This window comes from Scardinius erythrophthalmus, assembly GCF_964197995.2.
Source record: "Scardinius erythrophthalmus genome assembly, chromosome: 20".
NCBI lineage: Eukaryota > Metazoa > Chordata > Actinopteri > Cypriniformes > Leuciscidae > Scardinius > Scardinius erythrophthalmus.
The window spans coordinates 27,723,045-27,736,144 of NC_138240.1; the positions used below are offsets into that span (position 1 = coordinate 27,723,045).

Sequence of the window (13,100 nt, forward strand, 5' to 3'; positions counted from 1 at the left end):
GACATGCTGCTTTTTGGATGCTTTTATATAGGCTTTAGTGGTCCCCTAATACTGTATCTGAAGTCTCTTTCTCGAAATTCAGCCTTGGTGCAGAATTACAGCCACTACAAGCCAGTCCCACATTGAGCTTTCCTTAGGATGTGCCATTTCTGTGTCTTTAGCTTTAAATGCTAATGATGAGGAGAGAGGCGGGACAGGGTGGAGGGTGGGGGCGTGGCCTTGACCAGCTTGTGGCCACGGCACCATGCGCTAATGTTTACAGTGGATGTATCGCAATGGCTCGTAGACACGCAGTCGTTCAAGCTTTCCACTTTGACCCAGAATCTGATCCGGATGGAGAAGCACCTGAAGAAGTTGCATCTCAGCGGCTACACCAGGACGTCTCCGAATGGTTAGTTTAAAATATTGTGTCTGGATACTTTAGTTGATTTGTTTATATATGCTGTTACAGTTATTATCATGTAGCTAATGCTAGCCTACGTTGTTGGCCATGCTTCTACTATGCTTCGCTCGTTTGCAAGACATGATGTCTCTCGAGGAAAAAACAATTTCGCGCTCGCACTGTCGTAGCTTATTTTCTTATGGACGGGCCAAATTCTCTGGGCGGGCAAAGCAGAGAAAGGGGAGGTAACCTTTCCCCGTATGATGACATATAGGGAAGATTCCAGATTGGCCCATCTGAGCTTTCATTTTCTCAAAGGCAGAGCAGGAGACCCAGGGCTTGGTTTACACCTATCGCCATTTCTAGCCACTGGGGGACCATTGGCAGGCTAGGGGAACTCATAGTAATGTTAAAAAACCTCATAAAGTGACATTTTCATGCCATGGGACCTTTAAGGTGTGTCACATTAGCAAAAATTTTGTGACACTTTGAGAGTAACAAATGTCCAGTTGTCTATTGTTGATAGTGTAGCGATGCATGAAGCACAACTCACACTGAAGTAATTTCAACCCAAGCAGCTTTCTTTTGTTCAAAGCAGAACATTTGTGTGACCAACAGGGAAATCTTCTGCCCTCACTTAAAATTCCCCATTGCTTAGATTCCTATTGAAATGTAAGTAGTGTTTGATGATAGTTATACCAGTGTATCATTGATATACTATTATAGTTGTTGTTAATATGAATTAGATTTTATTTATTTATTTAGAAATATTGCCTTACAACTAGCTGAATTAAAAATAAATGGTTGTCCATTTAACATATTTTGCTTCAAGTAATTTGTATGGTTTTAGTAAGATTTAGTTTGGATAATAACCCTGATCAATACAGATACTATTTGGACCTCAGTGTATTTTTGTACATTATAAAACACTATGCAATCATAACATATTCAGTGTATATTTATTAAAATAACAAATGGATGCACCCTTATTTGGACATTACCTGTCTATGTCCCTGTCCCTTAAAGTTAGTGTTAGGGTTAGACACTTAAAGAGTACTGTAAGGCGCTTCATATATAGAACAATTTAGGGATTCCCATCAAGCGAACATTATATGGATTTAGTTTTAATTAAGGGGGCTTTCACATTGGCACATTTGCTATAGTCTGAATCCGAGTGCGATTGTTGTCATCTTACGTCATCACAAACGTACACAGTGCAAAATCCAATCCAAATCCAAATAATGCAGTAAAATGCAATAAAATCAAGAATCTGTGGTTTGTTCATTCTTTAAATGACAAAAGTTCTCACTGACCAACTAAAGTGTATTTTGTAAATGGAAACACATTTTGATTTTGATGGCTGCAACACACTCCAAAAAAGTTGGGACCCAAAGTTGCCCCCCCCCCCCCTTTTCCTCCTTTTTTTTATTTCTTGACAACCATAATGACAATGAAATGTAATTGTATGCTAAATGTGATGCGTTAAGATTCTTTATAATGTCTCACTTTTTATTTCACTGACAAAATAACAACAGGCAGGTCTGAAATGTCTTGAGGGAGAGCAAATAATGGCAATTTTCATTTTTAGGTGAAATGTTCCTCTGATGACATCACTTTATTCTCTCTACTGATTTCTTCTAACAACCCAGTGTGGACATTTCTAGATCACGGCAATTAAGTGCAATAGGAAGTTCACCTAATTCCAGAACCCTGAGCAAAATCAAAAGCTTGTTTGAAAAAGATTGAAGGGGAGGAAGTGAGGGGGACAGGCCGTATCTTTAACAGGAAATGCCATGTTTAAATGAGAGGCCCATCTCGGTGAGCCAACTCTGCAATGTGATTGGCTAGAAGGGAAGAAGAAGGGAGGAAGTGGACTTTGGGAGGATAATTATTGCTGTCTACGTGATAGAGGACAATGATGGAGTGATAGAGAGATGGACTGATAGGACAACCGCTCAGAGGGGAAGGAAGTCGGATGGTGCAAGGAGGATCTCCTGGGAGGTGTGGGAGCGATGAGGTCACCAGCCAAGTGTGCGCCAAAACCTTTGGGTTTCCATGCCAACCAGATGGTCTCAGTCCTGTAAGCATGTGAACATTGAGCCCACAGATTGGGCATCTATGGATGATTTCGATGTTACGGCCACTGGGCGTGTGAGGGGGATGTACTGATAATGACCAGAAAAAAAAATCAAAGTCTTGATTTATCCTTTTTTGTTAATCGTTTACAGAGTAGCTCTTGAAGTTAGCATACAATCTACTGTGATCATATTTACTTTTCCTTACCCTATTTTCTTAATACCAAAATTATTGGCACCATTTATGAAAATGATCTAAAATTATTAGATTTCAAAAGCAACAATCCTTTCATTTTGGGCTTAAATGAAAGGATACATTGTGTATCTTTACTTGTACACAGCTTTTTGGAAAATAATAGTGTTTTCTGTAGTAACACAATTTTTGTCTTGAAAACACAGATTTTTACAAATATTGGCACCTCCACTTTGTATAGAATACACAACGAAGATGATGAAAGTCAAAAGTCTTTAATTAATAATCCACATAGAGTAACAAAGATGAAAGTACTGTTGGTAAAGCAATAACCGTTAAACATTGACGAGGGGAATGCATAGAAAAACAAAAAAGCCCACAGGGAAAAGCATACATTGACTACAACATAAGTTAATAGATCTTTCTTAGCACTCTTTAGAGGGCCTCCGAGGTACAGGTCATGTGTAAGTTGTGTGTCATTCTTTCAGTAATCCTTACGTAAGATGAGTTGGTGTGTCTATGTGGGTTAGTAAGAGGTGAGGTGTTTTACAGGCTGAGATTGGTTTCTCTGGTGCTTCATGAGGTAACATTAGCTCAATTTGAAAGGGTTAAAATTACCTGCATGTTTTAATGTGTGTTTGCTTGTGTGATAACAGTAGAAGCTATTTCCATTTAATTAAGTTCTTTAGAGTTGTTCAAATTAAAGGAGGTAAACATGGAATGTGCAGTAAATGTTTACAGGCTTAGTGAGCATTCAGGACCCTTTCTGCTTCCGCTACTCATCATAAAAAGTTTTTTCTACTACTCCAAACGTACTGTACACATTTTGCACACAATCTACAAAATGGATTTTCAGGGAATGGTTGTTTACTCACTCTTTAAAGTCAAAATTAGCTACGTACTTGGTTCTTATCGTTTTTTTTGATCCATTAGCTTTTGGCACTTAAGTTCTTACTTGTTTTCCAAATTAACATCTATATTTCTTTCTGGGCCTCTATCTCCTGTTCTCTAACATACACGTGAACACACAAAAAACCCTTTCATCTTTCATTCACAGATATGTATCTGATCCCCGCTCCGCTGTGCTCTCAAACTCCACCACGCCTCCCCCAAGAGCGTGAGGGGGTAAACAGAAAGAATGAAAATATGCAAGAGATAAAACAGAAGAAACGCTTGTAATTAAGATTCTGAAATTCTTGAGTCACACATCCACATTCCAACATAGAGACACAAAAATGAAGATGAGATGGAAAAAAGTAAATTAACCCACTTGCTTCAAGTCAGTCCATTTTAGTCTTTTGTTGATGTTAATTTTCTGCAGGTTACAAGCGTTACAAGCAATTTTAAAATTGTGTTTTAAAAATGCTTATATTGTAAGTACACTTCACTTTTCTTTTTTGTTATTTTCTTTAGTTTTGGAGGTTATAGCAATGCATGTCCTAAGGAAAACTCTTATTGAATCTTGAAAAATATAACGTTAGGGCACATGGGAATTAAGTCAACTTGAAAAGTAGAGGACTTAAGACCTTAAAAATTCTGTCTACTTTTGCCTTTTTGTTTTCAACTCCCAGAAGGCTTTGTTTCAGTGCCACTGATTTGCCCTCAATGTCCGACTACAAATTACTGACCCCATTGCAGACCACAGCCATTGTCCTTCAACTGTGCTCCTCTTGAACAGTCTGCACCATGCTCTCATAAAAACTGTGGACTGACTGACCTTTAGTACAACTAAAAGCATAGTCTCTCTCTTTCTCTTCTTTTAAATGCAGAGCTGTACTTAAATTCTGGGATTTAAGCTCCATATGTCTCAGCTCAATTTTGTTTCCCTTTCTGTAAACCTCAGATACAGTGCCTCTCATGTGCACATTCAGGTGATCACTCTGGCCAGCTGTGTTGTTGTCATTTATAGCTTTGTGGTTGCCGTGAGCCCTGTGCTCTTCACAGATGAAAGCAGGTTCACACTGATCACATGTGACAGACGTGACAGAGTCTGGAGACGCCATGGAGAACGTTCTGCTGCCTGCAACATCTGTGAAGAGCACAGGGCCCCAGTGGCGATTTTGCCAATCTTGGTGTTCTCTGGCAAATGCCAAACGTCCTGCACGGTATTGGGCTGTAAGCACAACCCCCACCTTTGGACGTTGGGCCCTCATACCACCCTCATGGAGTCTGTTTCTGACCGTTTGAGCAGACACATGCACATTTTTGGCCTGCTGGAGGTCATTTTGCAGGGCTCTGGCAGTGCTCCTCCTGCTCCTCCTCGCACAAAGGCGGAGGTAGCGGTCCTGCTGCTGGGTTGTTGCCCTCCTACGGCCTCCTCCACGTCTCTCCTGATGTACTGGCCTGTCTCCTGGTAGCGCCTCCATGCTCTGGACACTACGCTGACAGACACAGCAAACCTTCTAGCCACAGCTCGCATTGATGTGCCATCCTGGATGAGCTGCACTACCTGAGCCACTTGTGTAGGTTGTAGACTCTGTCTCATGCTACCACTAGAGTGAAAGCACCGCCAGCATTCAAAAGTGACCAAAACATCAGCCAGGAAGCATAGGAACTGAGAAGTGGTCTGTGGTCACCACCTGCAGAACCACTCCTTTATTAGGGGTGTCTTGCTAATTGCCTATAATTTCCACCTGTTGTCTATTCCATTTGCACAACAGCATTTGAAATTGATTGTCAATCAGCGTTGCTTCCTAAGTGGACAGTTTGATTTCACATAAGTGTGATTGACTTGGAGTTGCATTGTGTTGTTTAAGTGTTCCCTTTATTTTTTTGAGCAGTGTATATATATATATATATATATATATATATATATATATATATATATATATATATATATATATATATATATATATATATATAGAGAGAGAGAGAGAGAGAGAGAGAGAGAGAGAGAGAGAGAGAGAGAGAGAGAGAGATCTATATAGATAGATATGTATAGTTGGTAACACTTTATTTTGATGGTCCCTTTTGAACATTCTGTTGACTTTAAGTAATGGTGCACCTACAGTATGTGAACTGACTCTCATTAGAGTATTAGTAGACTGTTTGCTTAATATCTGCTAACACTTTATTGTAATGGTCCCCTAACAGTCATTGAACTGACAATAAATAAATTTGAAACTTGTCAACTTATTCAAACCCTAACCCTACCAGTCTACTGGTAAATATTCAGACCAGCCCGTCTGGTACCAACAACCATGCCACAATCAAAGTGACTTAAATTACATTTATTCCCCATTCGGATGCTCATTTTGAACTTCAGGAGATCGTCCTGACCATGTGCTTTTCTTTGTGTGTGTGTGTCTTCAGTCTATGAGTTCTGCTGTCCCCCAACACCCCCCGTGTTTAGAGGAGGATGACTGTTACGAGGAGGCAGAACCGTTTGTCCCGGCCAGTCAGACTACAGGTCAGTGTGGCAGCCGACCACTATAAGACAAATAGCTGAATATTACAATGAATATCACAAATTTAAAGCAGCTGCTATAGCGATTCATTTTTAAAGTGATAGTTGTCATTTACTTACCTTCATGTCATTCCAAACCTGCATGACTTACTTTCTTACATGGTACAAGAGACAACAGTTTAATAAAACAACTGACATGTGTGAGATTAAAAACTTTGTAATGCTAAAATCCCCATCTTTGCCTCAGATAAAGTGGACTCAGACAGCAGTCACTACGAGTCGTACGGTGAAGAGGAGGATGAGTTTGTGAAGGACAGAGCTCACTACATCCAGTGGAGCTCCTCTCAACCCTGCTTAAGACCCGTGCCAGAGTCACGCATTTGCGGATACCTTTGGAGGAAGAAGTGGTTGGGTCAGTGGACCCGCCAGCTCTTCATTATTAAGCACGATTCACTATTGGTAAGAGCCTCAGTCAGGTTTCATATATTTAAAAATATGCCTCTATTCCAAACTGCTTTGCTATTTTGTTAACCCAAGCATCTGATCTCTCAAGGTTAAAATTAACTGATTTTAGGCTACATACTAATTAATGTGCTAATTGCACATAAGGAAATTTGTATAATAATAACATTGTAATAGTACATTTTTAATGACTTAATTTTTTTTATATAAACATTTAAATGGTGGCTGTTATAAAAACATGTTGGATTTATTCAAAAATACATTAGATATCGAAGAACAGGTTTAGTAAAAATACAATGAACATGCAATATAGTTAATATAGAGTACATTTTTTAGCTGACTAATGAGTTTTAAAAGGCTTTTCTGAGGTAAATATAACATTACATGACATTGTTTTCAAGCCGTAAGCAATTATTGACGTCTTTCGCTGGTTAAAACACTGATTGAGCAATTACATGTGACTATATACGGATTTTGGTAAGTTGTACTGTATCTTTCAACATACCTTCTGATGTTCATTCTTGTTTATTTCATGCTGTAACTAGTATTAATGTGAAAGAGATGGTGAAGCTCATGTGAGCTTCGCACTGCCGCTTCACTTGAACTGAGGCGCTAGAGTGATCTGTCGCGCCACATTAAAGAGCTCCAAAACGGTATTTATTGTTTAAATTTATTAATAAAATTGACAGAATTTGAAAGCTGTGACTTTGTTTCATATCAGAAGTAACAAAGCACAAAGCTTTTTGCGATTTATTGGATAGGAGGTACGCTACAAAGTTTGTTCATTCATCAACTGAAAACAGTAGAGACTGAAAGATTGATTTAAGAATCATTATCGGTTCTTCAAAATGAGAATCGATTAAAATCAAGAAATCCATAGTTTTAATCCACACTGTAAAAAATAAAAACTGTAAAAAGTCTGGCAGCAAAGTTTTCAAATGGATTCAGTTAAATTCAGTTAAAACTGTAAAAATACAGAATAGATTTTTCGGTCAAAATGAATGAAATTATCATACAGCATCACTGTTGATAAATGCTTATTAAACCTTATTTTAATATAAGGGGTTTGGGATGCTAAAACAATGCAATTACTCCCGAGTTTGAATAAATACATAAAAACGTTTTAACTTCCTGTTTGCCTTCATGGTCTGGTGGTAGAACCTTTGTTAAGCGTATCAGAGGTTCTAGGTTCTAATCCGCCCTCGTATAGGTTTTTTTTTTCTCCTTCTCATTAAAACCAAAGATGTTCATCAGTGATTGTATATCAAGAGCAGTGACATGTTTGTGTGCATTTTGTTTTGTGATTTCACCTAAACGAATAGAGAGTCAGATAACAGCGACAACGTACACAACGAACACTCAGCATGATTTCAAAAAACAACACATTCCAGGACCATATCGGCAATTATTTAACGAATGTAATGAATATTCTGCTAGTCAACTGATGTTTCGAAAAGTGGTGGGGACAATATCGACATGTCCAACCCACAAATTACTAGTGGTCGACCGATATATCGCCATGGCTGATACATTTGCCGATATTTGCCATTTTTTAAGTATTGGCATTGGCCGATAAGTTTTTCTGTTTGGCTGATGTGTTGAAAGTGGAACTTTTATTTGGACGCCACACTGGACTTTTATTTTGACAGCGCTGAGAACACCAGCTCTGAGAACGGAGTATAAGTAGGCGAATTGGGACGCAGCATATAACTAATAAAGACTCCATCTTCATTAGTCCATCTACTTATTCTACACCCTAAAAGTATGTACTCTTTTTGTGAAAAAAAAGTTAATACTTTTGAGTGTGTAGCAAAAGAGTAGGCAAGCTTTGGGACATATTACTTCGTCATCTTTAATGGACAGCTCTGTCGCTTAGTTATGTGCATCCTGTCACCATAAACTGCCCTGTCAATCATCTTGTCACAGTTAAAATCCTCCATTCAATCTAATTTAATTTCCTACCGTTTCGGAGAAAAATGTTGTAGCACATTGATCTGCCAGTAGTGGGTCTTTCATGCGGAGACTCTCCTCATGTGTTTGCAATTTGAATATAATGATGCATTTAAAAGTTCACAATGCTGCTGCAGATGAAATATAATGTGGACAACATTGAATAAATACATTTTATGTCAGGTTAGATACTGATAATTAATCACTCAAACCCCTTTATGTAAACCTCTCTGCATAACCTCCGGACTCGTTTTTTAACACTTTTTGCTTGTGTTTGTAGTTCTCGAATCCTCATCCAACGTGCAATGTGTTGTGGGCAATATTAGCCATTAGAGTGTTCAAGGATCTGCACTTCGGATTCTGACCGGAAAAAGTTACTAACCTAACCAGAGTTAGTCAAATCCATCTGTCAGATATTCTGAAGTGTAGTGCATATTTGTAGTTTAACATTAAAGCTTAAACTTTACTATTAAAGCTAACTTTATGCATAAGTACATTATGTAAATCTTAGTTAAGTGGGTCAAATAAGCCTTTTAGAGTTCAACTAATCTTCATTTACAATTGCTACTAATTGTAACTACAATACATTCTCATTTAATTGTAAATTACAAGCAGTTAAGTGTCTTAAAACATTGCATTATTTTTTTTTACATCTTTACAAAGAACTGAATGTTGTTAGTAACTGTTCAATACATACATTTTTCCCTGGCAGTGTTTTAAGTGTGCTAAAGACTTACACCCTCTGCTGGAGGTAAACCTCACGGGTTGCTACGCGGTCTACAAATCTAAACACAGCAAGAAGATGCAGCACGAGCTGAAGGTGGTGGCCGGTACTGACACAGTCATCTTGGGCTTCCAGAGCAGCACGCAGGCCGAAGAGTGGAGGAAGGTCTGACCAAGTCTAAACTTAGACTTACATTCTCATTAAACTTAAAGTTGCAATGAAACAGAAGTAGCGACAGATCTTTTCTTCCATATTGTCACGTACACTCACCGGACACTTTATTAGGTACACCGGTTCAACTGCTTGTAAACGCAAATATCTAATCAGCTAATCACATGGCAGCAACTCAGTGCATTTAGGTATGTAGACATGGTCAAGATGATCTGATGAAGTTCAAAACTGAGCATCAGAATGGGGAAGAAAGGTGATTTAAGCGACTTTGAATGTGGCTTTAAGTGACTTTGAATGGTTGTTTGTGGCAGATGGGCTGGTCTGAGTATTTCAGAAACTGCTGATCTACTGGGATTTTCACAAACAACTATCTCTAGGGTTTACAGAGAATGGTCCGAAAAGATAAAATATCTTTACCAGTAGGTGGCAGTTCTGTGTGTGAAAAGGCCTTGTTGATGCCAGAGGTCAGAGGAGAATGGCCAGACTGGTTCGAGCTGATAGAAAGGCAACAGTAACTCAAATAGCCACTCGTTACAACTGAGGTCTGCAGAAGAGCATCTCTGAACACACAACATGTCGAATCTTGAAGCAGATTGGCTACAGCAACAGAAGACACATACTGGGTGCCACTCCTGTCAGCCAAGAACAGGAAACTGTGGCTAAAATTCGCACAGGCTCATCAAAATTGGACAATAAAAGATTGGAAAAACGCCACCTGGTCTGTTGAGTCTCAATTTCTGCTTCAACATTCAGATTGTAGGGTCAGAATTTGGTCTAAACAACATGAAAGCATGGACTAATTCTTCCTTGTAATAATGGTTTAGGCTGGCGGTGTAATGGTTTGGGGGATATTTCCTTGGAAAACTTTGGGCCCCTTTAGTACAAATTTTAAATGCTACAGCCTAGCTTAGGATTGTTGCTGATCATGTCCATCCCTTGATAACCACAGTGTACCTATCTTCTAAAAGCTGCTTCCTGCAGGATAACCTGCCATGTCACAAAGCTCAAATCATCTTAAACTAGTTTCTTGAACATGACAATGAGTTCACTCTGTCTCCTCTCCACCAATAAGCTGGTGTGTGGTGGAAGTTCTGGTGCACTATGGCTGCCATCGCATCATCCAGGTGTATGCTGCACATTGGTGGTGGTTGAGGAGATTCCCCCCTTCCATGTAAAGTGCTTTGAGTCCAGAGAAAAGCACTAAATAAATGTAACATATTATTATTATTCACTAAACTTAAATGGCCTCCACAGTCACCAGATCTTAATCCAATAGAGCACCTTTGGTATGTGGTGTAACGGGTGATTCATGTCATGGATGTGCAGCCGACAAATCTACTGCAACTGTGTGATGCTGTCATGCCAATATGGACCAAAATCTCTGAGGAATATTCCAGCACTTTGTTGAATCTATGCCACGAAAAATTAAGGCAGTTCTGAAGGCGAAAGGGGGTCCAACCGGTACTAGCAAGGTGTACCTAATAAAGTGGTCGGTGAGTGTGCATCCAAAGACCAAATGTAGGGCGATGTGGCCGTTGCACTCAAAAGTGAAGGCAGATGAATGTGAGGGTGGGATTTAAGCAAACGAAGTGATTGCAGACCCTGCATACATCACCAGAGAGATGTCTGTCATTTCATTGGAAGATCCAGTTATGATGTTTTGATTAAACATTACGAGGTCAAAAGTTTAAAAAAAAAATAAACATGCATGGATGAATTGTTCACAATAAGATCAACAAGATGCATTTTGAAAATACATAGGGTGAGTTTTCATTTTATGCCAACTTTAAACTGTAACTTTAACTTACTTGTTTTCTGTTTGCCTCATTTGTAGATTATAGAAGAAGTGAGCGGCTCCTCTTATTATGAGCCTGAATCCCAAAGCTCCTCATCCATCCTGAGGAGCGAGAGGCTGGACTCTTGCAGGGTAAATCACACATACTCACTGACACCATGCCAGTTCCTGCTCTCTGTGTTAACAACATTATCAATGTGATGGACACAGCAAGAGAGTAACAGCATAACTTCATTTCTCTGAAAGAGATGTTACTGAATTAGCTTGGTGGTTATTCATCTGGAGACCTTTCCCTTACGTCCATTCCAGAGTCTCTTTCATGAATGTTCTGCTGGCTTGAGCCATGAACTAAACTGATTAGCAAAGTCTTGTGTTCCATCTTAAGCCAATTTGTAGATAAAGGACTGACTTACCTGTGTTGGAGAATATGTTGTACTTGCTTATGTCAATTAGCGAGTTCTTACAATCTCTCTTTCTCGCTGTAGTCAAGTACTGTCCTCCATACAGACTCGGATGAAGAGAAAATGTCAAGTCTTCCGTCTGCAATTAGCAGTGTGGAGATTAAAGACAAAGACAGAGGTGAGCAGACACCCTTACGTTTGGACACACACAGGAGTTAGTTGGATGATGAAAAAGGGGGTGTTTCGTACCATAATGGAACCAAGTGTTTGGAGGAGAAGGGTTTAAAAATGAGAGAGCTTCTCTGCATCCGAAATCACACACAATATGTAGTTGGTTAAAAACAGTATGTGAGATGAGAAATATTTTTGAATTCAAAGTATTCATAAAAATAGTAGGCGAAAAGTACCCGGATGACCTACTACTTTTGGTTCTTTAATGGTACACTTTAATGTCCCATGAAGCTACGGGAATTAGATTTGTGAACGCCAGTGCCAAATGACAATGACAACATGATGGATGTAGTAAGTCCGGATTGCATTCATGATACATACTATCCACCTTTTTCCTATGCCCTTTTTCCTTTTTCCTTTTTCCTATGCGAATTATGGGAGTAACTTCCATTAAACTGTAAGCAATCAGTGAATGCAATAATACGCTTTTTTGTTTAAAACTGAGAAGAATGAAGTGTCATTATTGTACTCACCCTTCAACCATCGAACATTAAAAGAAAAATTGAAAGTGTAAAATAAATAACAAATTACTACAACAGACCATGAATATCCCTAAAAGCTTGATTCTTTCTGCAGCAATATTACGGACGGGTTAAATATAAGTAATATCTGTCTATATTATGTAACATACGTTGCCTTTAATCAAAAATGTTCATTAACTTTAGAATTGAGTGATAACATTTCAAAGTGCTTTCTGTCATTTTGACAGATAAAAAATATTCTATTTTCCTGCTTTAGAAGCGTTCCAGTACACACTGCTAATAGGGATTAGAAGTGACAATTATATTTTAAATCATTCATGTGAAAACAAACCTGGAAAGAGACGTGAGGATTTGGGGAGAAAACGAGAGATTGTTAGTGCATTCAAGTAAATCATTTGTACATGGGATATTTCGTACAGTAAACCAGGAGAGTAGACCACAAATGCGCAGTATGTTGTCTTTTTTCAGCGGAATGCAAAAAAAAAAAAAAGAAAAGAATCATGAGGAAAAGAATGCAACAGACTGAAAAGACCTCTTGCCACAGATATTCTTGTGATACCATATCACATTAAAATTCCAAGCGTTACGTTCTTCTGACGTCTGAAAATAAAACATGAAGGATAATTGACAGCTCATTCAGTCAAACTGGCTGATAAGGATTGTAGCATAACCTTATTATTTGAAATTATTTGTTTCAGTCTTTTTGAGTGGAAGTTCCCCGAACCCAAAGTTCCTCCCATAATTCAAATCGCAGTAGGCTTGTCAGGAAAAAGGTGGATATAGAACATACTTTTTTTTAATGGCCGAGAAGTAATTACTAATTCAAAA

The 13,100-nt window shown here is 38.7% G+C and overlaps 1 protein-coding gene across 1 annotated transcript in view; it reads left to right on the forward strand.

Annotated features, from left to right (window-relative positions):
- LOC308680968 (actin filament-associated protein 1-like 2) overlaps positions 1–13,100 on the forward strand; it is a 77,412-nt gene that overhangs the window by 27,532 nt on the left and 36,780 nt on the right. The window contains exons 4-8 of the mRNA XM_081349454.1: positions 5,963–6,059; positions 6,304–6,515; positions 9,181–9,357; positions 11,198–11,290; positions 11,644–11,737. Of these exons, the coding sequence (XP_081205580.1) occupies positions 5,963–6,059; positions 6,304–6,515; positions 9,181–9,357; positions 11,198–11,290; positions 11,644–11,737 (673 nt within the window). The remainder of the gene's footprint in view (positions 1–5,962; positions 6,060–6,303; positions 6,516–9,180; positions 9,358–11,197; positions 11,291–11,643; positions 11,738–13,100) is intronic.